This window comes from Protopterus annectens, chromosome 13.part0 (assembly GCF_019279795.1).
Source record: "Protopterus annectens isolate FY-2018-M chromosome 13.part0, PAN1.0, whole genome shotgun sequence".
In the NCBI taxonomy this organism is placed as follows: Eukaryota; Metazoa; Chordata; order Ceratodontiformes; family Protopteridae; genus Protopterus; species Protopterus annectens.
Genome location: NC_056747.1, coordinates 418,027,552 through 418,052,900, shown reverse-complemented (window position 1 = coordinate 418,052,900; position 25,349 = coordinate 418,027,552). Strand labels below are relative to the sequence as shown.

Sequence of the window (25,349 nt, the reverse complement as noted above, 5' to 3'; positions counted from 1 at the left end):
TGAAAGCTATTCTGTTGAAGAAATGCTTAACCCAGAAGTCCTACTATGATAAAACCAGTAAACCGCTCAATCAATTACGAGAGGGAGAAGTGGCAAGTATTGCAAACGTCCAAAGACTATGATCGGATTGTTGGTGTTCGAAATATTGGTCCAAAGCCAAGATCGTACATTGTGGAATCAGAAGGAGCAACTTTTAGGCAGAATTGGAAACATTTGAGACCGGTGTCTGAGCTTATACCACAGAACATAGCCTGTGAGAAAGACTATCTCAGAGTGAGTTGTCCAGTGTTTCAATTCCTGAGAAAGTTCCAGAGGACATTCCTTTTCCTACGAGTTCCTGATACGAGTTGTGCACTGCAGACTGTCCCTGTTGCTAAATTTGGTCCCAACTGTTATGTTATGAGATATGGTCAAATCTCTAAATCCTGTAGCAGATACCAAGCAACTTGGACATGAATATTGTGTTTTGTTTCCAATGTATATAGTAATGCATGCCTAACTCTAACATTGTTTTGCATAAAGGGCAATCTTTTTAAGAGGGATACAGATCAATGTGTGTGTGTGTGTGTGTGTGTGTATATCTTTAAGAAGCTATCCAAGGGCTTGCACAAGCATATACATACTGAGCATGTGCGAGCCTGACTGCCATTCTGTAGTTAGCTGTTGAGATGTAAGCATGTATGTAAGCTCTATTTGTTAACTAGTTCGTTTGCATTTAATGATGCTGCTATCCATCCTGATGTGTTTGTATGTACTAAAGCATCTGAACTAAACCCCAAGCCTTCTTGTTAAATGTATTAGAAACAAACAAGCGACAATAACGGTTAAGGTGTTTACCTTACAGACACAAGGTACAGGGTTTGATTCTCACATATGGAGTAATTGGCTAGCCTTAAAATGGCCCACAGGGGCAGTTAGCCTAGTATTAATCTATGAACCTAATGCCTTGCCTAACAAACTGTCTGAGCCAATATTACAGATCAGATGAAATTGAAACAAGTAACACTACTCTTTAGCCATCAATTCAGACAGCAGCAGCTGATACTAGGCACAGAAGAAATATAATCTTTCAGGAAGCAGAACTAAAAAACAGTGCGGAAAGCGGACACTGAAGCAGCTAAGTAGTATAATAACATGCTTGTAATTTCTGAGCCTCTTCCTTCTTATATGGATGCAGTTTACCTATAATTGTGCGATTCGTGCCAGAACTTCTTATCTTCACGTAAAGCAAGATTAGTAAAATGGTATTTTATAGGAACATGGGTTTGGGTCAGGGAAACAAAGTAGGGAAAAAACAGTAAAATAAAGTAATAGTTTTAACTTGCATACAAACTATTATTCTGGTTATAAATAGTAAAAACACCGCAACACACCCACAAGATAAATGCTCCATTACACAAAAAGAAATTAAACTCCAGAGTTATCGTGATGGTTACGAAGCAGCCAAGTTCCACAGGAGGTTTAAAACCATAAATAATTTTTATTGTGTCGGATATCCAGTAAGCGCTTTTGCTTAAAAGCTTCCTCAGACTGTCAAACATTAACACTAAATCAAGATTCTTCTATAGAAATTAAAAAATATTAAAACCAATCATAACTGAGTACCACTTAATAGATAGAAAATTTTTAAAGGTATACTTATAAGCAATATACATGTGTACATATATGAGTATAAACTCAACAAAAGCTCCAAATACTCAGTTTAGCAATGAATATATACAAATAAAACACAGTATAAAATGTATTTCTGCCTATATAAAATATTTCCACTACTTCGGTATTCTGCGTTTCTTAAGTAAGGGCTTTATTGTCACCCTTTCATTCAGTCCATGATCTCTATCTGCCCTAAGCATAATAATCCAATTATTTTCTTTATACTCTGTATGGTTCCTAGTGTCCCCTTCTCTTATGCTAGATGGAATCAGCTCAAGGACTCTAAACATAAAATGATGTTCCTCTCCTAAACAGGATACATGTTTGGCCAAAGCATTATGATTCGATTGTTTCCTAATGTGATAGATGTGTTAATGAATTCTATCTCTAAAGACCCTGTTCGTTTTGCCAACAGAGAATGATTGGCAAATCTGACATACAGCTAAATACACAAGATTTGAACTTTTACAGGTAGCTTCTATGTTGAAAATGAAGTCCTTCTTTAAGTCTGGATGATAAAACTTATCAGACATGTCAATATAAGAGCAAAGGTTACATGCTCCACAGGGTCATATTAAACCTTCCTTGTCTTTGACGTAATGATTAGTCTGTTTGTGGTATAGTAGCCTCTTTAGGTTCTTCCTATTCTTATATGTAAATCCAGGTTGATCACCTACTATTTGGTTGATGTCACTGTCAACTTGAAGTACGGACCAATATTTTCCAAAAATTTCTATTAACTCTTTGTTGCCCAAAGTATAAAACAAAGGGACCCTAAGTAAGGTGAATCTGCCTGTTTCAACACTACAGGTATCTACCCTTTGTGGACCAAAATATGGTGCAGCTGTATCTCTGCGTAAAATTGAAATGTCTGATAAATTATTCAGGATCTCATGTCTAGTATAGCCTCTTGATGAAAGTCCATCTCTTAAACCATCACGTTCATCAGAGAAACAGTTGTCCAAGACATTTAACCTAGATACGCTGATGCCTTGGCCTCTAATCAGATTTCTAAATGTGTACCCTGGATGCATGCTAGATCTCAAAAGCAGTGAATTCCTATAACATGATTTATGATGTACTCCTGTATTAATTAGACCATTTGCCAATTTCTCAACGTAGAAGTCCAAATATTCTATCCTTGTATAGGACCAATTCATTGTGAATTTTAAACACCCAAGCATATTATTAAGTGTAATATGAAACCTTAATAAATCATCTGGGCTACCTCTCCATAATAAAAAGAGGTAATTGACGAAATGTCGATAGAACAATACATGCGTCTTGAACTCTTCAGTTCTGCTAAGTATTGTTCCTTCCCAGTGGGCTAGGAACATGTTTGCATAACTATTAGCGCATGGGGTGCCCATGGCAACCCCATGCCGTTGAATATAAAACTCGCTGTTAAAGGTGAAGACATTATTCTCCAGAACTTGTTCCAAGAAGTAGGTTACCAAATCTATTTGGATAGGTGAAAAATTACTATGTTCAGTTAAGTAATCATGAATGTATTGTATACCCAAATCATTTGGTATTACTGTAAAGAGTGACCGTACATCAAAAGTAACAGAGAGCACATCTTCTAAATCAGTGATGTCTCTAAGGCAATCATATAGGTCAACTAAGAATTGTTTAGAGTCTCTCAGGACTAAAATATTTAGATTAATGATAGGTCTAAGATGCTTCTGAACATACAGCGAAAGGGGCTCAGTGACCCAGCCTCCACCAGCCACTATTGGTCTCATTGGTGGATCAGTTGGATTTTTATGTATCTTTGGGAGTCCCTGTATTAATGGGATAAGCGGGTTGGAAACACAAAGGTAGTCAAAAGTTTCTTTAGTGATCAAATCTCCTTCATATACATCCGTTAAGAGTATTATGTACAGAGCTCATAATCATATGTACTTCACTAACTGTAGTTTGACATAAAAATCATCATCACTTAAGACCATCATAGAATTAACATAATGAGGGGTGTCCATTACCACAATTAATCCGCCTTTATCAGCAGGTTTTATGGTTATTAGGTCATTTTTCTGTAGCTGTTTCAATGCTATACTCTCTTTATAATTTAAGTTGTACCTTTTCTGGACATCACAATATCTATTGCTACCTACATTATCATAGTATTTAAAAAGTTCATCTTCAGTGAGTTTTAAGTAAGCATCTACTAAGGGATGATTCATGGGGACAAAACTGCTCTTGCGCTTAAAAGAAAAAATAGGGTGTGTTTATGTCTGTTTCCCTTCTTGGTTGCTGTCACCACACAGTAACCAAAGCATAATATTCCAACAGAATAACTTCAAATCCGTGACAGTATCAGTCATCCTACTTTTACATGTAGGAATAAAATTTAGACCTTTTGGCAGAACCTGCTCTTCATCAGATGAAAGCCTATATGTAGAGATGTTCATAACTAGCAAGTTGCTACATTCCCCCACATCTTCTTCAGTTTTTGATTGTACTCGCCTGAATGTTTTCGTTTCTGACGTCCCCGGCTCATTGACCGAGTCCATCTCCCTTCCTTGACTACTCGAACAGGTAAGGGAAAAAGAAATATCTTCACCTAAGGGGGTGGTGGAGCTAGTTGATTGAACCAAAAACTGATTCATATAAGTTTTGGGTCGAACCACCGGCTCCGACGAATAAGATTTAGAAGCAGTGTTTCTAACAACTACATTAGGGTATAAATTAGAATCCTGCTGTGCCTGGATACCTTGTAAATCAAGACTACTAGGACTATCATGAATATCATTTAAAGGAATGTCCTCTAGTCTCACTAAAATATTACTTTCACTTTTATCATGTGAACTGGCTTGAGGATTATGTTCATTCTGTTCACATGATACATTATTGTCAACATTAATAAAAGCATTACCATTGTCATTAGAAGCATTAGTTTTAACTAAGACATTCACTCCATTCACATTATTATGCACATTCAATGGTCTGGCAATTTCATTTGTCCCTTCATTGGTCATAGAGCCCTGACGATTTACAGTCTCTAAATTATGAGCATGCCTGGGCCACATGAAGACGTGGCCCAGTTTAAAGTCATTTATGTCCCTCATTATTTTTATTTTCTTCTGTTGTAATAGCTTGCGTTCTAACACCGCTACCCCATCAAGTAGACTCTCAAAAAGAGGGTTAACGATTCTTTTAGCAAAGTCATTAAAGATAAATTCTTGTTGTTTAATAGTCTCAATAAGCTTCTCCTCTTCAGGACGAAAAAAGTCAATGAGTAACTGCATATATTTGCCGCTTAACTCATGGTTAAGTTGTTGCCAACGTGCTAGTAAGTCCGGGTATTGTGTCCCTTGAGTGGGCATGTTGAAAACCCACAAACCACGGGGTATGATCCTTTTCTCCAGGCAGTACTGGAAATGATGTCTCTGTGCCTGGAGTCTTTTTAATTTAAGAAAATCCCTTTCCAGCACATCCATCACTTGTTGCAGGCGCTCAGAATCACCGGTCGCATTAACAGTTTCATCATCTGTTGAGCACAAATCAAATTGCCAGACGACGCTCTTAGTATGTGAGAGATACTCAGTGAATCTCTTATTCAATGAGTTCCTCACACCATCTCCCTTCTCTGGATTATAGTCCAGTTCAACCAGTGCATCATTCTCCATAGCCTTGTTCCTGTGGGTTGTTGAATGAACAGGGTCTTTAGAGATAGAATTCGTGAACACATCTATTACATTAGGAAACAATCGAATCATAATACTTTGGCCAAACATGTATCCCGTTTAGGAGAGGAACATCATTTTATGTTTAGAGTCCTTGAGCTGATTCCATCTAGCATAAGAGAAGGAGACATTAGGAACCATACAGAGTACAAAGAAAATAATTAGATTATCATGCTTAGGGCAGATAGAGGTCACGGACTGAATGAAAGGGCGACAGTAAAGCCCTTACCTAAGAAACACAGAATACCGAAGTAGTGAAAATATTTTATATAGGCAGAAATACATTTTATACTGTGTTTTATTTGTATATATTCATTGCTAAACTGAGTATTTGGAGCTTTTGTTGAGTTTATACTCATATATGTACACATGTATATTGCTTATAAGTATAACTTTAAAAATTTTCTATCTATTAAGTGGTACTCAGTTATGATTGGTTTTAATATTTTTGAATTTCTATATAATAATCTTGATTTAGTGTTAATGTTTGACAGTCTGAGGAAGCTTTTAAGCGAAAGCACTTACTGGATATCCGACAATAAAAATTATTTATGGTTTTAAACCACCTGTGGAACTTGGCTGCTTCGTTACCATCATGATAACTCTGGAGTTTAATTTATTATTCTGGTTATACTTTGTGTTTAGTATTTTCTCTGTTCATAAATTTGTATTTGAATGTCGGTATCCCACAATTCCACTAGAGTGGGCAGGGTTACATAATTATGTACGCAAATTTTATGTAAATTAGTGTACAGATTTTTGGCCTGTTGTGCCTACTTTTCATGGGCCTTTGTCCAGATTTTTTATGTTTTCAGGTTGAGAGGTATGGTCATAAGTGATAATTTAATAAAGATGTTTCTTGCTTAAAAAAATGGTAGACAAAAAATACCTTAAAAAGGGTAGGAAAGGAACACAAAGAAGACAGCAAAGTACCAACAATAGTACTAGAGAGAAATACTGAGTTCTCTGTAAAATAATGTAAAGGGAGATTTGCAGAGGAAATTTACTGGAGGAAAGGGAGGAAGGCGAGAGAAAAATTAGTAAATAGTCTAAGAAAGAAAAACTTTCAAAAAGAACTCACTCTAACCTAGAAAAGGCACCAAGAGCTCGACCGAGAGGATCTATATCTGTAGAGATATGGCAGCAAACAAGATCTGAGGTATGTTAGGTAGGTGGGGCATTATGGGTAAAGGGAGGAACTCGAGAGTTTGGACCCAAGGATCTGGTACTAGACGAGTCAGATCTGAAACCCATCAGTTGAATGAATGAAAAATAAAGTCAGATCACTTGTTAAAACAAGCAAGTGCTGATTATTCTTGCTTAATCATAAAAAGAACACAGTTCATTCAGAAGTCTGCACTTCATTAGAATGTAGGCTACAACCTTCAAATTGCCAAAGAAACTAAATTTGAAACTTTGAAACACTAATTTCATTCCTGTTTATCCAGTCTGAAGCCACATCATCTTATATCATGTCAGGCCCTAACAGGACAAAAAGAACTTACCAGACAAAAGTTTCACAGAGAAGCCCTACAGAACTCTATACCCCCTTGGTTGATGTAGGTCTAAAACTTTATTAATAATCATATATGGTAAAAAAAACAGCAAGAAAATTGTTACAAAAGTAGGTAACAAGAGTTTGAGGTGTGGCAAACCACTGACTTGCCAGAGGTGGAACAGGTGTGGAATACAAAGGCCTAAAAGAGAACTTTGCATATTTGTATGTCTGAGGTGGCAATCATTTACAAATACATTACGGCAGCAAGGACAGAATAGTTAAAGCACGAGGACTAATGGTTAAAATTAGAACAGGTGAAGGACAATTTGGCTACTTGGGAAAACCAACTTAACACACACAAACCAAGATTCAAGGAGGAAAAACAGACATGAGTGTAAGCAGAAGGAAACAAGCAATGCAAACAACACACTATGCACCAACGGATCCACGCAGGAGCAGCCTTGAGTCAACTGGTGCCCTAGGCAAAAAGGCTCCACGGTGCCCCCCACCACACCACCCAGTGCCCACATCCTTGTCTACCTACACCAAATAAATACTGGAAAAGTGCCCCTACTACAGTGGCGGCCGCCTAGTTAGCCTATGCCTAAGGCCAGCTATGAGATCCAGCACACAGTTTTGAGACGAACTGAGGTTTCTGATAAAAAAAAAGAATCCCTGAACCTTAACCCCTAACTTACTAGCACTTCAGTGTATCCCAAATGATCAACATGGACCAAACTGGCTTCTGGCCCAGGCTTCCCTAAGTAAATATAAATCCAGGAACAAAGATAACTGATCTGGAAGCACTATAGATTGGCATTAAAACCAGTGTTGACAGTACAGCCTTAATCTGGGACAACCACCAGACAGGATATGACATGGATATAGCAATTCAAGAAATAAAGGGTACTTGGGAATGAAGGGTACTTTGGAATGAAAGGACAAACAAAGATAGAGAAAATTTAGCAATGAGCATCACTGAAAGACTGGAAAGGGATGGTGTAGAAGACTGAACGATGGGATAATAGTGGAAAGAGGTGCGACAACTGAAGAAGGAAAAGAAGTTGAGAAATCCACTGACACTTTCCTACCAATTAAGTTGCTAGGGATAAAAAGGGACAGTTGGTACACTCATAACTAACACACACACACACACACACACACACACACACGCACACACAAAGAGCACAGTACAACAGTCAAGGACAATCAGTTACAAACGGGGATTAAAGGATAGGCAGGAAGGAAAGGGATGGTTATGGAAGATACTAATTAGCCTAAGGCACTAACAGTCATACAAAGCAAACAGAACAAACAGGCTAATTTTGAGATCTAAACTAGAAAAATTTGAAAAGGAGGTCATGAACAGTATGAGAAAAGAAGGAACCACTGATCTACTTCTACACAAAAAAGGATGAGGTGAGAAATATGATTATTTACTTCTGTGCTGTTGAATACTAATTACTCATATCCATCTACTTCACTGGAGAAGACTGGTCTGCCCTAGGCACCAATATGACAAATGGCTCTTCTCAAGCAGCTTGCGCTTCTTCACCACTTCCCATGATGCACCACCACCCTATTTTCTCCTCAGATCAAGTGAGTCATCTAATCCTGTTATAAGATAGCACTATCTTGAAAAACAGGAATATCAGGGCATCTGTAAAGTCTGTCAAGAAAACAGGTGAAAATTTGAAAGGGGGATGGTAAGTTGAAGTGGGTGGACACAGAGTCAAGATCCAATGTTATGGTAAGTACGTATCTACCAAATCTTGGACAATCCACAGTCAGGCCACTTCATTGGATGGTAGTGTCCCTTAAAGTTCTGGGAGGCATTATGACAGAATATCACAGAGTATGGTGGTCCCAAAGGAAGACCTTGATTAATATACCACTTCCAGCTTGCAATATTTGCAGAACATGTGCACAAAAGATAAAATATTTGCTGCACAAATATCAACTGATGCATTCCTGAAGTAAGCAAAAGTAGCATAAATGGATCTTGTGAAAATTCTTTTGGTTTACAAGGTAAAGGTCCATTACAGAGCTCGAGTAGATATATGAAATGCAATCTGAAAGATGTCTGGAGAATGAAACTTTGGAAACCCTTTGACCTAACAATGATTTAGAAAATGCTACGAATTGGTTTGTGTTTGCAGAACTGTTTTGTGCACTGAGGGTAAATTCTCAGTTGTCTATGGACATCTAGACAATTAAGGAAACATTCTCCCCTGTTTATACAGGAAGGGAAAGAGACAGGCAAGATGGAGAGGCTGCTATAAGTTGGATTCAGTGACTACAACTCAATAGACAAGAACGAAGGAATAACAGCTAAACAAAGAACTTCTGTAAAGCTCCAGTGGGAACTATTAAAACAACTTGGAAAATAAAAAATACATACACCACTCTGTATTTTTAAGCACTTTATTTCTATTCAGTATTTCAGAACTTTATCAGAAAATGATCACAGTACAATTTTTATGCCATGATCATTTTCTGATGAAGTTCTGGAATACTCAATAGAATGAAAGCACTTAAAATACAGAGTGGTGTGTGCATTTTTATTTTTCAGGTTGTTTTAATAGTGCCCACTGGAGCTTTACAGAAGTTCTTTTGGATTCAGTGACTACCTTAGGTAAGAAGGAACAGTTCTTATTTAAGGAAACCCTATCTTTCCGGAAGACTAAATTTTGTGGTTTGCTACACAGATTGTGGAGTTCTGAAATTCTTGCTGAAGAAGTAACAGCCATAAGAAAAAGAGTCTTCCAGGACAAAAATGAGTTCTGCTGAATGGGATGATTCAAAGGAAGAATGAGTCAAACTGGTATGTGACAATGTGGTGACCCCAAGCTAGAGTGCATTTATTAACATGAGGAAGTTAGCAAAGAGGTACTTTTGAAGAAGGTTTTGCAGAAACCAGGGACTGAGAATTAAATATCTCAAAGAAGTTGGAAATTGTGACTAAATGTACTTCGATAACTGAAAAGCTTCATCACGCATTGAATAGTGAGAATGAGCAGGAGGGAACTGGTTGAAGTGGAGCTGAGAAAGGATCTAATACACTTTGGATGTCACAAATAAAGAATTTATGCCATTTGCTTTTGAAGAGGTTTCTGAGCAGAGGATTTCTGACAGACTATGAGACTATGGACCACCCTGGAAGTAAGAATAGGAGCTCTGGTTATTAATGGAACTGGAAAAACAATGTGGTTGGACAGAGGATATTATAGGTGGGTGAGGCTTTCCATACACGTGAGATAGAAGATCTAGGGAAGACTCTAGAAGCAGAGGGGCCTTTGTGAGGCCAAAACAGGGGAGACCATAACTGATGAGGCCAGAATGGGACTATGAGGATGGTAGTAGCTCTGCAAAGTTTGGTTTCTGGATGAATTTGACCAATATAGGTAGAGGAAGGTAGGCATAAGGTAGATCTAATGGCCACTTACAGACTAGAGCTTCCCTTGGATAGTGTCTCTTGTGTTGGCACTAGGATAAAGAAGTTGTTGTATTTGGTGTTGGTGGGGGTTGTAAATAGATTTTAGCAAGGCTTCTTCCATCGATGGAATGGATTCTGTACCACCTGAGGGTTGAGAGACCACCTGCGAAGCACAGCTATTTTATGGCTGAGCCTGTCAGCCAAGGAAATGAGCCAGCCAGAAAAGTGAACTGCTACAAGAGAGTGTGGTGTGGGGATTGACCACTGCCACATTCTCATGTCCTTGCAACACAGGAGAGATGATACGGTGCCTCCCTGTTTGTTGAAATGCCATACCACAACCTTATTGTCCATGTCTATGGATATTACACCCTGGAGAATAAGGTTCTGGAAAGACTGCAATAATAGGAGGATTGCTCTCATTTCCAGCATACTGCTGTGTAAACTAGCCTCCTGGGCTTATTAAGTTCCTAGGACTGTCTGCCCTACATAATGGCCAGTCCTCATGTGAGAGGAAACTACTGTCACATCACCTGTACACCCTGGAGGCTTTGGTGAGACTGAATGGCAGAGCTCTGAATTGATAGCGATGGTTTTCACTCTTGAACATACCTCAACTGTACAGAATTCCAGATTTTTTCCTTGTATTTTTGGTCGGCTCCACATAAAAGTTTGGTTTTCTGACAAATCGCTGGCAAACCATCGAGGATTGAAGTCAGAAAATAATGACAGATATTTGAGTTTTAGACTTCATACCCTTCAGAAAATTCTTGCTAACGTAAAACCTGTTATTCTATTAACTTTCTAGGTTTGTAACAGCAATATTTAAAATCTGTCCCTATTTTGGGGTCTTTGTCCCACTTTTACTTATGGCTTTGTCCAGATTTCTTGCTCTAAGAGGTTGAAAGGTATGATCTTGAAACATAAAAATATTCTGGATTCCTGATCCAGAGGCCACATCTAGTCTTCCCAGTAGACACAGGATGAATTGCACTTTGACATTCAGGAATGTGGCTTTCCTGACATACCGACTGAAATCACTGAAATCCACAATTGGCCTGAGATCCTTTGCTTTCTTAGGAGCAAAATGAAGCATGAATAAATTCTGGAACCTATACGTTCTGGTGGGACTTCTTGGAAAGCTTTTTTTGTAGAAGGTTTGAAACTTCCTACTTGGTCACTCTCAACTAATGGAATGAGGCATCAGGTTGAGAAGAGGATGTCTTTTTCTGTTTGAGAAAAGGGAATGAAAACCAGATATAATGTCCCTCGACTGCCTCTAGAGTGGAACAGACAAGGCAAAGCCCTATGGATTCTGCAGATGCCTTCCATCGGACAGGGACCATGGAATGTTTGGACCTGCAGAGCAGCTCTTCCTCTAGGGTGGTGTCTATTAAAAGGTCACTTCCCACGTCCTCCATGGGAACTTCTTTCGTGAAACAAACTGAAGGACTATTTCTGGGACTTCTTAAACCACAAGTTTTTAGGACCCTTTTGGATCCTTGTAAAGGACCTTTGGGGAGGACTGTGAACTTTATGCTACCTGCAGACAAAGTAATGCTCATTTCTTTCCAGCTTCTTCTTCACAATGGGTCGATCCACCAAATACAACATTAGTGAAGAAAGCCTTAAGAGCTCTCAGCTAATTTGCAAAGACAAAGCCATACTTATTGTTTTACTGTGATCTTCTTCCAGCAGCCCCAGTCACTCCATCATGGACAGACTGGAGATGATGAGCAAAGTTAGCACATATGCCTCTTGCTGTCTTTAAGAATTGGGTATAAGTGGCCAGCTCAGGAGCTGTTCAGCTAAGTTGTGCTGGAAAAGATCCTTATGCATCAGGTAATTTAAAGTTCTGATTACAAATGTACCTTACAATCAGGTTTTACTTCCCCGTCTTGTACATGGTGCTGGAATCCTTATCTGCAGGATAGACTACGAGGCTCTCTTCGGACAGCTCTTGTTTAGTCACTGCCACCATGTAGTTGGCAATTGGCCCCTGCCCCCAAAACTGCCTGTTGGCTTGTTCACACCGGGCTCTCCTCAAGCCCTTCCCACTAGCAGGTCAATGATGCCATCAGCACCGAAAGTCACCCAGGAAGTAAAAGGGGCTGACCAAAAAACCTCTATTAGTATTTCTTCAATCCAGAGAGGAGAGATCAACTGGCCAAGTACCCCTCTGATGCATTAGTTCCATGATTTTCCCAAACACGGGGGTCATCTGGAGGGGATTATGGAGAAATCATGCCTTCTTTCAGATCTAAACCTTGTTTTAAGGATTCTACAGGGGACTCCAAGTACCACCATTTACAGTTCTTATTCTTTGGCATCTTGGGTTAGGAGGCTTCTGTAGGAGAACAGGAATGATCGGACTCTGAAGGCTGTCTCTGTCCAAAGCTTTTCGATAAACACTGTTCAGCACTGAGAAATCAAAGGCAAATTTGTCAGAGATAGAAATAGGTGCTCCTGATCCCAGTACCAAGCTAAACTCAAACTCCTTGGCCCTGACTCCACAAAGCCTAGTCTCTATTAACATTAACAGAGATGACAGCGAAAGAGATGGGGCTAATATAGTCAGAACGGGTTTTTATTACATGAACAAACTTTTCAAAGTTCGAATGTCAACTTTGAAAAGTTCGAAGGTTAAATGTAACAGTGCCGTACAGTGCAGAATGGGAGAATTTCTCTTTTCTGCACTGAAGTGCGATCTCGGAGTTGGTATATTTAAGTAGGGGGGTGTGGGGGGTGCAGGGGGGCTTGCCCCCCCTGCTCGGGGGGTTAAGGTAAGTTTTATTTATTTTTTTGATGTTTTATTATATATTCGAAGTTTCAAACTTCGATCATATGTTGTCGAACATACGGGATTCAAAGTTTTGAAAGTTTGAATACATAAGACAGTCAGAACTAAGGGGGACATAACTCTAGCTCCTGGTGCAGACTGCACCAGGAGTACTGTCAGCTCTTAGCCTCCGTTTGTCATGAGATGGCCAAGGGAAGGAAAATGAGGTGGACAATTGAGGCTCAGACCTGTCTGCCCTAGAGTCAGATGGGGGGAACAGAAAGATACCTAAATACAAATGTGCTTTAATGAAGGCCCTCATCAAATACGTTCTGGAACAGTCTTGGCCTTTCTTTTTTTCCCTTTTTTTTCCCTCTTTATCTTTTCTCCTTGATTAATCTTGAAGGAGGCCTTTTAATATCAGCTTGTTTATGTGCTCTTACAATGTACTGCACTGAAGGACTTGCAGATATCACACTGCTTTTTAAGGTGATATGTCCTCAGGCACCACACACACAAATCTTGGGTGCCTTAGGGTGGGATCTTATGAACATACTGGCCACAGTTCCTGACCCCTAAGGCCTTTCTGATTGCTTTGAATAAAATAATACCAAAAGCATCAAAAAATAATAATGAAGTTACCTGGAATATCAAAGTATTACTGGTAGAAAATGGAACAGGTATTGGTCAAAAACAGTCAAACTACTAACCCACTATGACATTACACAACTAATGGAAAATGAGAAATTCATCTAAAACAGCAGATTAATGTTAATTAAAAATGATATAGTAGCAAGAATAATTTGACAAATATTATCAGACTGTTAGGAGTAAAAATGAATTGTAGAAATTCTAATAGTTGTAAATAGCCCAAGGCTGGGAAGGGATGGGGGAGGAAACACAACAGACACTATTAAACCCATGACAAGAACAGCAGAAGCTAGAACTCTACAGACTTTAATGAAAGAACTGAAAATTGTGTCACTTACCTGTGAGCTACAAGAGACTGCTGCTGACACCTGGAAGGAAAATGAGATGCGAGGAGAAAGAGGTTGGTGGTGCATAATGGAAGGAAGGGGAACAGCTTTAGCTTGAGTAGAACTGTTTGTCATACTGGCTCCTACCAGTGGAACACTTCCATCCAGTGAACTGAATGGACTAAATAGTCTAAGATCTATATGTTAGTGATCCAGTAGCAAGCATTGCCCATGCAATAGTATAATTCACGACAGTATAGCTAACTATGGGAAGAGGTACGGGACTTGGAATATGGAGGAAAAACACAGGAGAAGAGAAGCTGTGGAGTTATAATACAGAGATCAACTTGTGGTGGTGGGGACTTGTTAAAACAGAAATGAGGAGGACTGTAAAGGCAAAAAGGAGGGATCAGTATGGTTAAATACAGAGGTGGAAATGACTACAAGGTACAAGAAGAAGAAATACAAGGGGCAGAGCCAGAAGGACAGCTATGTTCTGGACAGAAAAAAAGACAGCAAACTGTGGGGAGACAGTCAAAGAAGAAATGAAAGAAAGAGTGACAGAAGGGATTAATGAAGATAATGGGACTTCTTTAGGTAACTACGAGGACAGTAAGAAAGCAAGTGAACAAGCAGGCGAATTACTTTGGAAAGTTTGAAAACAGAGAGGCCACAGAACAGGCAAAAGTTTTAAACGACCATCAGTTTTGTCATAGAAAATGAGGGTGGGATACTGCTTTGGGACAGCACACAAAAGGGGTGCAAAGATGAACTGAGGAATGTGTTAGGTGCACTAAGAAAGGACACGAGAAAGGGGTCTGATGGGATGATATCCGGCATTCCTTAACAGGCCAGTTAGAATATTAAAAGAATTTGCCCCAGCTCTTCAACAGGTGTCATATGAAAGACACGGTCATGAAAGCAAGTAGTGCTGGTACCCATCTAAAAGGTAAAGAGAGAAACAGCTCAGAGATATAAGTCACAAAGCCTGACTCCGGCACTGGGAGAAAAAAGGGTGGTAATGAAGTCAGGGTCTATGATGGTTTGGAGAATGCCTGTTTAATGAACTGTACCACCGATTCAAAGCAAGAAGATCTGGCAGTCCAAATGGATCCTGTTCATGGACTGGGGTATCAGGAAGACTGATACAGGCAGGACTGCAACTGTGACCTCTGTTAACCTCAACATGGTGTTTGACTCACCTTATTAAAGCTTATCAATGTGTCTAGCTTATTCTAACAGAAGAAGAAAATTTAGTTATGTCAATCCCATACCAAAGCAGGAAAGGCATTCACTGTGGGAGAAAGAAATCCAGTTCTGTCACCCCAAAATCAATGCAGAAAAAACATCAAACATAAATGGACAGTGCACACCCACATACTCCAACTTCCCATGCTGGTCATACTGTTCTATACTCAAATCCTGTCCTCAGGTTTAAGTTCAGATCTATTTAATTGTTTACTTTAGTTCTTAAGTATTGTTAACTAAATGAACCACATACAAAATGAAAACCAATAAAATGAGAAACATTAAACAAATTGACATTAAACTGGTGTACCAAGACAAGAAACATACAAATTAGCAAGTAATAAATTATTATAGATGATCTAGTAATATGGAAGGTCCAAAACACTGAAATACAATAGTATAACAAAAAACAACATTCAAATACAACAGAATAACGGAAGTCAAACTCATATTGGAATAAAATGATAGTCATCTAATAGTTTGAAATATTAAACATACATTATTTTCTTCAGTAAACTAAATATAGGTCAACTTTCCAGCAGAAGCATATTCAAGCTGTAAAACAGAAGAGAGTCTCACTCAGTCAGATCCCTAAACATGGCACTCAAACTGTGACAAAGACGTTTGGCTCTAAACAGTCCAGCAAAACCGTCCAGCAAAACAGTCTGTAAAAATCTAAAGAATGGATACAGCACAAGTTCCCAAATGCACCAGCCAGCAACACGAAATTTAGACTGCTTCCAGTCTATCCAAAATGTCTTCACCAATACAGTGCATACTCCACGGAAAATCCTGTAACATTGAAGGTTCGCAAACATGGAGGCACCATATAATCTCCATTACAGCATAAAATGGCACTAGAAGTAGGTATACAGCAGATGACTGGAAGCCAAAGTAAACAAGGTATTTTGCTATTGTACTGATATTATCGACTCCAAGCTGTCAAAAAGACCACTCGGGCAGTGAACATACTGTCACACCACAAAAACAGCAAAACAATGTAACATACACTCCCAAGTCCATAAAGGTGAAAAACTGAAATAGATGTGCAAATTTGGGGTCAGAACAAGCAAACAGATTAGCCGACATGTACATCTAGAATTTTGTCCATAGGCAGCCATCTACTGCCATCTTTGCACTTCAACAAATAGTGCTCAGAGTAGAAGAGTTTTAATAAAGGCCTCATTCACTTTCACAAAACCAACTGGTACTGTGAAGCACCAGAAATACTGCTCTTGTTTATAAACGAACACTCTCACCAATGACAGGAGGCTAATGTCTCTGTGTCTCATCTATACAGTAGTTGGATATAATACAACTCTTCTTTCTGATACTATTCCACTTTCTTTGGTTGTCCAATTATTTTTTAGCCCAACTATTGTGATCCATTTTGCTACATTCTGTTGCAAAACAATGTTTCCATAATCAACACACTGTAAAACCGCTCCCTACATTGCAAACTGAGCTGCTTCTTTTTCAGTTATTCAAGTGTACAAGCATTTCCCATCCAAGTTTAATAATTTAAATGCATTACTTTTCACTTTTCCCTTAATTATCTTTTAAATCAACATGCCACCTGATTCTTTATTACTTAGAATTTAGTATGTATAAGTCTATGCATATAAACCTTCCTTATAATGTCACCCAGCTGCACTATAAATCACTAAGTAGTTGTTGATTTAAAGTTAATAAGATACTTAAACACTGATTACTTGTTAAAACTAATGAGATACTTAAACAATGAGTATTCATTCACTACTTCAGCCCAGTAACAGCATGCATGTTTATTTTTCCAGTTAGAATTGTGCCATCTATGAATTAAAATAAAGATAAGCCATTTTCTCATACTAACTTGGTTTTTCTTGTTCAACTCAATCATTTTAGAATGTAAAGTTTACTTGAATTGCAGGAACATGAACAAACCTTGAATGTACCAGGTATGCCCACATATGTCATGTCTTCCAGCTCTGGTGAGCCACCAATAAAATACCTCTTCAGTTCTGATACGGTCCCTGGTTGAATGGGGCGCCATGTCTGACAAATCATCTCATGTACACCTGTTTCAAATACACAAATATGTTTTAAATGAAAAGAACATTTTTTTATTCCCAAATACAAACATCACCCCTCCGAGATGGCTTGGATAACAATATTTATTATAAGCACTTGTAAACCAGATGACAAACAGAGGCTTCTGAACTAAGCTGTCACCAGTAAACAACCACCAAACTGACTACCTGACTACTTATCAGTGTGTTCTTAAAGTGCCTGTACTTTGTCTTTTTTTTTTCTTTTACCTGAGCGTGTCCAGCCTTTTGGTCTATGCCTTCGATGTACCTTAACATTCTGTGTCCTTGGTGAGAGGTTTTGGTGGTCTGCTGGATGTTAGCTTCTTTACCCATTTGGGAGTTTAAAATGGGTTAGTAGAATCTCAGTCAAATCATCATGTAGTACAGCTGGTTAAAGAAGGAAATCTCAGAGTTGTGACTGTAGTCCACAGCGTTCTTTTCACATACTACAAGCCAGTTAAAGAAGGAAATCTCAGAGTTGTGACTGTAGTCCACAGCGTTCTTTAAACATACTACAAGCCAGTTAAAGAAGGAAATCTCAGAGTTGTGACTGTAGTCCACAGCATTCTTTTCACATACTACAAGCCAGTTAAAGAAGGAAATCTCAGAGTTGTGATTGTAGCCCATGCTATTTTTTTCACAGCCTCACATATGAGACTTGTCAGACTTCTGGGCGTATAGTGGCTGAACCTCCTTTGTGCAGGGGAATGACTGTAGTCATCTTCCACACCTTGGGCACACAACCTGACTGTAGGCTTGAGATGAATAGTGATTCACGCAGACCAGAGAGGTCATGTTTCTTGCTATTTAGTAAGCATCCTGTGATGTTAGATGCCCACTGATGCAGTTTTGGCCTTGGAAAGTGAAATGAAGACCTGCTCCCTAATAATGGTTAGGAGGATTGTGGTACACAGCATTTCCTGTGGACTACTGGGGGAGTAGGGGGAGAAATTTGAACTGAACCTGTCAGCAAAAATTTGGCAATGACTTCTAATTCAGTATAGGTGATGCCATTTACAATAAGTTCTGTGCATTGTTGCATATTTCCTTTGAGATTATGGACATAGCTGTAGGAAGCTTTGTGGTTGTCCTTTGCCTGAAAAACTAACAGTCTCCTAGAACTACAGGACCCGAACAAAAAGTATTTCACTGAGAGTGTAAGCAATGTTAACGGCATATACTTGACTAATATGGTCTTCATAAATATTTTTTGCCAGAGGCAAGTCATTTCATGCTGCCCCATATAACAGGCTTCATCTTCTAAACTTCTGGACTTAATATAATGAACTTTAAAGTCAATGCACCTTTGGGCAAGAGCAATGTCCAACCCCGCCAACCTCATTCAAGGAAAGTATTTATGTACAAACAGGGTCTATAGCATGTAGTTGAAATTCTGTAAGTTCAAACACCATATGTTCAAACCTATATGTTCAAACGTACAGAATTTTGAATACGTAATATAAAAAAAAACAGAAAAGAAAATAAAGGCTTGTAAGAAGGGGGGCATGCCCACCTGCACCCCCCCCCCGCTATTTAAATATACCAACTCTGAGTATGGTCTCGGAGTTGGTATATTTAAAGAGCAGGGGATGTGGGCGGTGCAGGGGGTCTTGCTCCCTTGCTTACAACTGTCAGGAAGTTGTTCCTGTTTTTTTTTTTTTTTTGTATTCAAAGTATGACAACTTTGAACATATGGTCTCGACCATATAACATTCGAAGTTGCCATAATTCGACTACATGATATAGACCCGTACAGACTGCCCCTATACTTTTGATAATAACAAGCCTTCTATATAAACCCTCAAGTGCTCAGTAGACTGTCTTTTATTTACATCTAATAAAATGCAACTAACAAAGCAAAGAAAGTTTTCTTAAATTAGAAAACATATATTTATTTTTACTATTAGTATTATTTATTTGAAGTTGGCCAAGTTAGACCCACTGAGCCAAAGGCTCATTTACAGAACACAATGAAAAAGAAAACTTTCACAATACAAATATGGGGAGAAATTTTACTTATTTTTTTTTTTTTATTACTCTATGAAATCAGCCAAAGAGATATTGCCTTTCAGATGCAAGATGGAGCTGAAATTCCTGAAGAAGCCAACCCAGACAAGAGAAAATGTAAACTCTAATGAAATAGCATCTGGAAGTCAGGGATGAACCTCAGTTCATGGACGAGGCAACAGGCAGTAAGGAGTACTATCCACTTCACCACTGTACTGCTGCACATCTCATTTAGTCAAAAATGTTATCACAGGTGCAAACATTTTTCTCTTTTATATAACTGTAGTGCTAGATTAGACAGTATCACACATTTGTTTGATAACTGGAAAACAATGCTTTCTAAATTTAGAGGTTTGTTTTACAAAAAGGTCCACATCATCAAACAGTGGCATAACAGCACATATGCAGGAAATGCTTTTAGTTTTTTATCAAACATTAAAACTAAGGTTATGGACACTTCGGCAGCAACTGCCATAACCCTGAATCCTCAAGGGGGGGGGGGGGGGGGGTAATCAGGGCAATCTTGTTGCATACCCATTCTCCTGTTTCTAGGTGGAATTTTCAGCATTTGTTTGTCACCAGTGTACGGATATCCTTACCTTAGTTACTTAATTTACACTTTTTTGACTAGATTAGTCCCACTAGGCCAAGGGCCTTTTTTCAGGGGAGATCTGAGGTGGTACTTATACTGACTAGGAGAAATGTGGTTTGTGCACCGGGAAACTTCCCCTACTCTTTGTTGACTGCCGTGGGATCTTTTACATCTACCTGTACTACCACCAACTCGGGATGATGGTACCATGGTTTAATGTCTCATCCAAATTATGTTTCGAGTGTCTGTCCTAAATGGTGATGTTGATGTAAAAGGAATGCCTAGGGGCAGACTCTATCTCAGTTCTTTCCACAAAAACATCATAAGACAGGGATATATAGTTAGGTAAAACTTTCAGTCTTATTCAGTAGGATATATTTTACTGCACCACCTAGGTGAGTATGAATGATTTAGCTGCAGTGGATATAAAAAGTATATACACTCTTGTTAAAATGCCATTTTTGTGATATAAAAAAATGAGACTACAATAAATAATTTCAGAACTTTTCCCACCTTTAATGAGACCTATAACCTGTACAATTCAAGTGAAAACAAACATCTGTTAGGGGAAAAAATATTAAAAAAAAGTACAATAAGCTGGTTGCATAAGTGTGCATACCCTTAAACTAATACTTTGTTGAAGCACCTTTTGATTTAATTACAGCATTCAGTCTTCTTGGGTACACACCTGCCATCAATTAGGCAGACTCTGATTAGCCCCAAATAAAGTTGAGCTATCCTAGTAGGATTTTCCTGATATTTACTCAGTTGCCTGCTACAGCAAAAGATATGGTTCATAGACAGCTTACAAAGCATCAAAGAGATCTCATTGTTGAAAGGTATCAGTCAGGAGAAGGTTACAAAAAAATTTCTACAGCATTGGATATACCATGGAACACAGTGAAGACAGTCATCAAAAAGTGGAGAAAATATGGGACAACAGTGACACTGCAAAGAACTGGACGTCCCTCCAAAACTGATGAAAAGACAAGATGAAAACTGGTCAGGGAGGCTGCCAAGAGACCTACAGCAACACTGAAGGAGCTGCAGGAATTTCTGGCAAGTACTGGTCGTGTACTACATGTGACAACAGTCTCCCACAATTGCCATATGTCTGGACTATGGGGTAGGGTTGCAAGACAGAAGCCTTTTCTCACACAGAAAAACATCTGGGTCCAGCTAAAATTTGCAAAACAATACATCAAGTCTCCCAAAAGCATGTGGGAAAATGTGTTATGGTCTGATGAGACCAAGGATGAACTTTCTGGCCACAATTCCAAAAGGTACATTTGGTGCAAAAACAACACTTCGCATCACCAAAAGATCACCATCCCCACAGTGAAGCATGGTGGTGGTAGTATCATGCGTTGGGGTTGCTTTTCTTCAGTTGGAACTGGGGCTTTAGTCAAGGTGGAGGGAATTATGAACAGTTCCAAATTCCAGTCACGTTTGGCCCAAAACATTCAGGAGTCTGCTAGAAAGCCGAAAATGAAGAATAATTTCACCTTTCAACACGACAATGATCCTAAGCAAAAATCCAAATCAACAAAATAATGGCTTCACCAAAAGAAAATTAAAGTTTTGGAATGGCTCAGCCAGAACCCAGACCTAAATCCAATAGAAAATTTGTGGGGTGACCTGAAAAGGGCTGTGCACAAGAGATGCCCTCGCAATCTGACAGATTTGGAACGCTTTTGCATGGAAGAATGGGCAAAAATTGCCAAGTCAATATGTGCCTTGCTGATAGACTACTACCCAAGAACACTGAATGCTGTAATTAAATTAAAAGGTACTTCAAGAAAGTATTAGTTTAAGGGTGTGCACACTTATGCAACCAGCTTATTGTACTTTTTTAGTTTTTATATTTTTCCCCCAACAGATTTGTTTGTTTTTTCAACTGAATTTTACAGGTTACAGGTCACACTAAAGGTGAAACAGTTTTGAAATGATTTGTTGTCTCATTTTTTTATATCACAAAAACCTGGCATTTTAACAGGGGTGTGTACACTTTTTATATCCACTGTATGCATCCAGCAAATCTTTATTGTAATGATTTTGAATATCCTTCATATAGTATTTTCAACAGCATTTCTATCATCCTGGCTAAAAGCTGAAATAGGTCTTTATGCATCAGTCCATTACTAGGTCTCAACAAACAAATAATAAATAAACTCTGAAGAATAAGAAAAAAGTTGTTTACTCATATGGGAAGTGTCAGAAACATGATACTTGTCAGAGAAAGCCATTTAAAGCCTGTCTTTCAAATTCTACTCTGCCTATGGCCTGAATTTACAGAATGCAAAGCACTGTAAAAGTATGATCACCTGCCCGAGCTGCAGCAAGGCAAACCTAAACAGAATTTCCACTAAAGTAAACAGTAAGACAGGTTACTGGTCAGGCTGAAAAGGCCTTGAATGGCCCAAGTAATATTTTTCCTATGCAACCATGAAAATTTTGTTGAAGGATTAGTCTTGTCTGTCTTTGGCAATGGAAAAAAATGCTACTTACTTTTTGAAATCTTTTAGAATGACACAACTATTACCTGCTTGATAACCCTATGCACATTTGTACTATTAAGTGAAGCCACTCCCAGGTTAAAATTAAAAACAGACTAGAAAATTAAAATGCCTGACTTAAAGGGAACTGTGAAAACCATTGCCAGTATACAAAAAAAAAAAAAAAAAAAAAAAAAAAAAAACACCTACCATAAATGTAGATGTTCGAGTGTATTCACTGTTGCAGTCATTACACTTGGGTTATCCTGCAGGCAGGCTACCCGCAGACGGCCTGAATTCAAAAGTCCTGGTCCGGCATCGGTTGCTGTCACCTCTTCCCTGACATCAGTGCGCCAGGGGTATTAAAAGATGCAGCCGACGCCATTTTCTTCAGGTTTTTCTTGCCCCAGATGTCAGGTGCCCCCAAAAGGTTAGGCTAAAAAAACATTGCTTATAAAAGCATGCACTAAAATAAACAATACCTTCATCTACAAGCAAATACACCACATAGGTTGTATAGGATAGAGAAGTACAGATAAGTCCCAGCAAAGAAAGGGGGATGGTGGGTGGGTAACCTGGACTGCAACAGTGAATACACTCTAACATCTACATTTATGGTAGGTACACAACTGTACTATGTTCATCGTGTTTCACTGTTGCAGTCATTACACTTGGGTTGAATCCCAAAGCTGAGGTTGGGTGGCTGGGTCTAAATAGAATTAGGAGTGGCTATAAGGCCCTGCAAAACTGCAGTGGCAAAGCCGGCTCTGGATTTAGAGTAAAGAGGCAAGTGGTAGTGCTTAGAAAAAGTGTGCACTCAAGTCCAAGTTGCAGCCTCCAAAATATCCTTGGTTGGTACTCCTCTGAGGAAGGCTGCTGAGGTGGCCGCTGCCCTGGTAGAATGTAGTCTAATGCCCTTAGGCACTGATTTGCCATGTTGTGAATAGCAGAAATAAATGCAGTGTCCTATCCATTTTGAAATAGTCTGCTTTGAGATAGCCTTTCCTTGTGATCCTGCAGCATATGCCAGTAAAGGTTGCTCCGTCTTTCTGAAAGCTTTAGTTGTGTCCAAGTAGAAGCGTAGCTGTCTGTGTATGTTCAAAGAAATCAGAAGTCTCTCCCCTTTATTCTGCGGGTTTGGGTAAAAAAGTAGGCAAATGAATGGTTTGGTTAAGAGTCACACTGGACATTACCTTAGGCATAAATGCTGGGTTTGTCCTTAGAGAAACCCTGTTCGGATGGAAGATAATAAAAGGTTCCACAGCCATTAGTGCCTGTAACTCTGAGACTCTTCTTGCTGAAGTTATTGCTAGGGGCAGAGCTGTTTTCCATGATAAGAATTTTATCTCAGCTGTATTGGCTGGCTCAAAATGAGGCAGTGTGAGTTTTTCCAAGACAAAATTGAGGTCCCATGCAGGTATTGGTGCTCTCCTTGGAGGTCTTATGTTTTTGTCCCCCCTGAGGAACTGCCTAAGCAATGGATGCGAAAAAATAGGTGGGTCTGTATTGTAATGGCAGAGGCATGGATCTTAATTGATGAGAAGGATAGGCCTTTGTCCAGCATCTCAGTTAGATATTGTAAAGTCTGAGGAATATTTGGAACAAGCATGTCAATTCCTTTTGCCTGGTTCCAAGCACAGAATCTCTTCCATTTTTCTGCATAAGATTTTCTGGTGCTGGGCCTCCTGGCCTCCAAAATAACATCCATGACCACTTTAGAGAGAGGTGTATTCTGAATGGTTACAGTATCCGCCATGCAGCTAGATTTAGAGTTCTGAGTTGGCTGTGCAGGATCTGATTGTTTTGTTGGGTCAGTAAATGAGGAATTTGAGGCAATTTCCAGGCTGGGCCTTGGGACAAGCTCCTTAGGATTGGGTACTAGTGTTGGCGTGGCCAATCCGGGGCAATCAGTATCATTTGTGGCTTCTCTTGTCTGACCTTTAGGAGTACCTTGGGGAGAAGAGGCAGTGGAGGAAAGGCATATACTGTAAAGGTTGTTCCAGCTGAATGACAAAGCATCCACTTTCCATACTTGTTTGTGATAAGTCCTTGTGCAGAAACTCTGAAGTTGGCAGTTGTGAGGGAAGGCAAAAAGATCTATGTCTGGGCAACCCCATTTCCTTGTTATCATGCTGAAGATTTGTGGATCTAGTTTCCACTCGTGAGGGTCCATGAGGTTTCTGCTTAGTTCGTCTGCCAGAGCATTTGTTTTTCCTGGCAGGAATTGTGCTTGTAGTTGTACTTGGTAGGTCAATGCTGTGTTCCACAAAATCATGGCTTGTTTGCAGAGGGGGTAGGAATGTGTGCCCCCCTGCTTGTTTATGTACATGACTGTGGCGTTGTCCGTCTTTATCAGCAGCTGTCCTGGATGAAGCAAGTCCTTGAAGGCTGTCAGGACATTTTGTACAGCTAGCATCTCTTTCTGATTGATGTGTAGATGCCTTTGGCTTAGGGGCCATGTGCCCTGAATACATTTTCCTGCCATGTGGGCCCCCCAGGTATAATCTGATGCATCTGTTGTCAATATCCACTTGGCTGTGGGTAAAGTGAATGGCTGTCCCTTGTTGTGGTGACAGGCCTGAGCCCACCATCGAAACTCCTGTTGCAGGCAGGGAATGAGTGAAATTAATGATTCCAGGCTGTGGCAATGTTGAGTCCAAACACTTTTTAAGGTACCATTGTAGTTTCCTCATATGAAGTCTTGCATATGGAATTAGCAGAATGCAGGAGGCCATGTAGCCCAGAGCCTGCAAAATTTTTCTTGCAGATAACTGGGTCTTTGTTGCCATGCTTTCGAAATAAGAATTCAGTTGCCTTTGTTTGTCTGGTGTGAGATAAGCCATCTGTGCAGTTGTATTTAAGCTTGCACCCAGGAATATTATCTCTTGAGAGGGTACTAGTTTTGA

The 25,349-nt window shown here is 39.3% G+C and overlaps 1 protein-coding gene across 1 annotated transcript in view; it reads right to left on the bottom strand.

The window, feature by feature from the left end:
* The window catches only part of MKS1 (MKS transition zone complex subunit 1), a 1,448,767-nt gene that overhangs the window by 235,207 nt on the left and 1,188,211 nt on the right, over positions 1–25,349 (bottom strand). Inside the window, exon 15 of the mRNA XM_044054835.1 lies at positions 17,204–17,337. Coding sequence (XP_043910770.1) covers positions 17,204–17,337 — 134 coding nt within the window. The remainder of the gene's footprint in view (positions 1–17,203; positions 17,338–25,349) is intronic.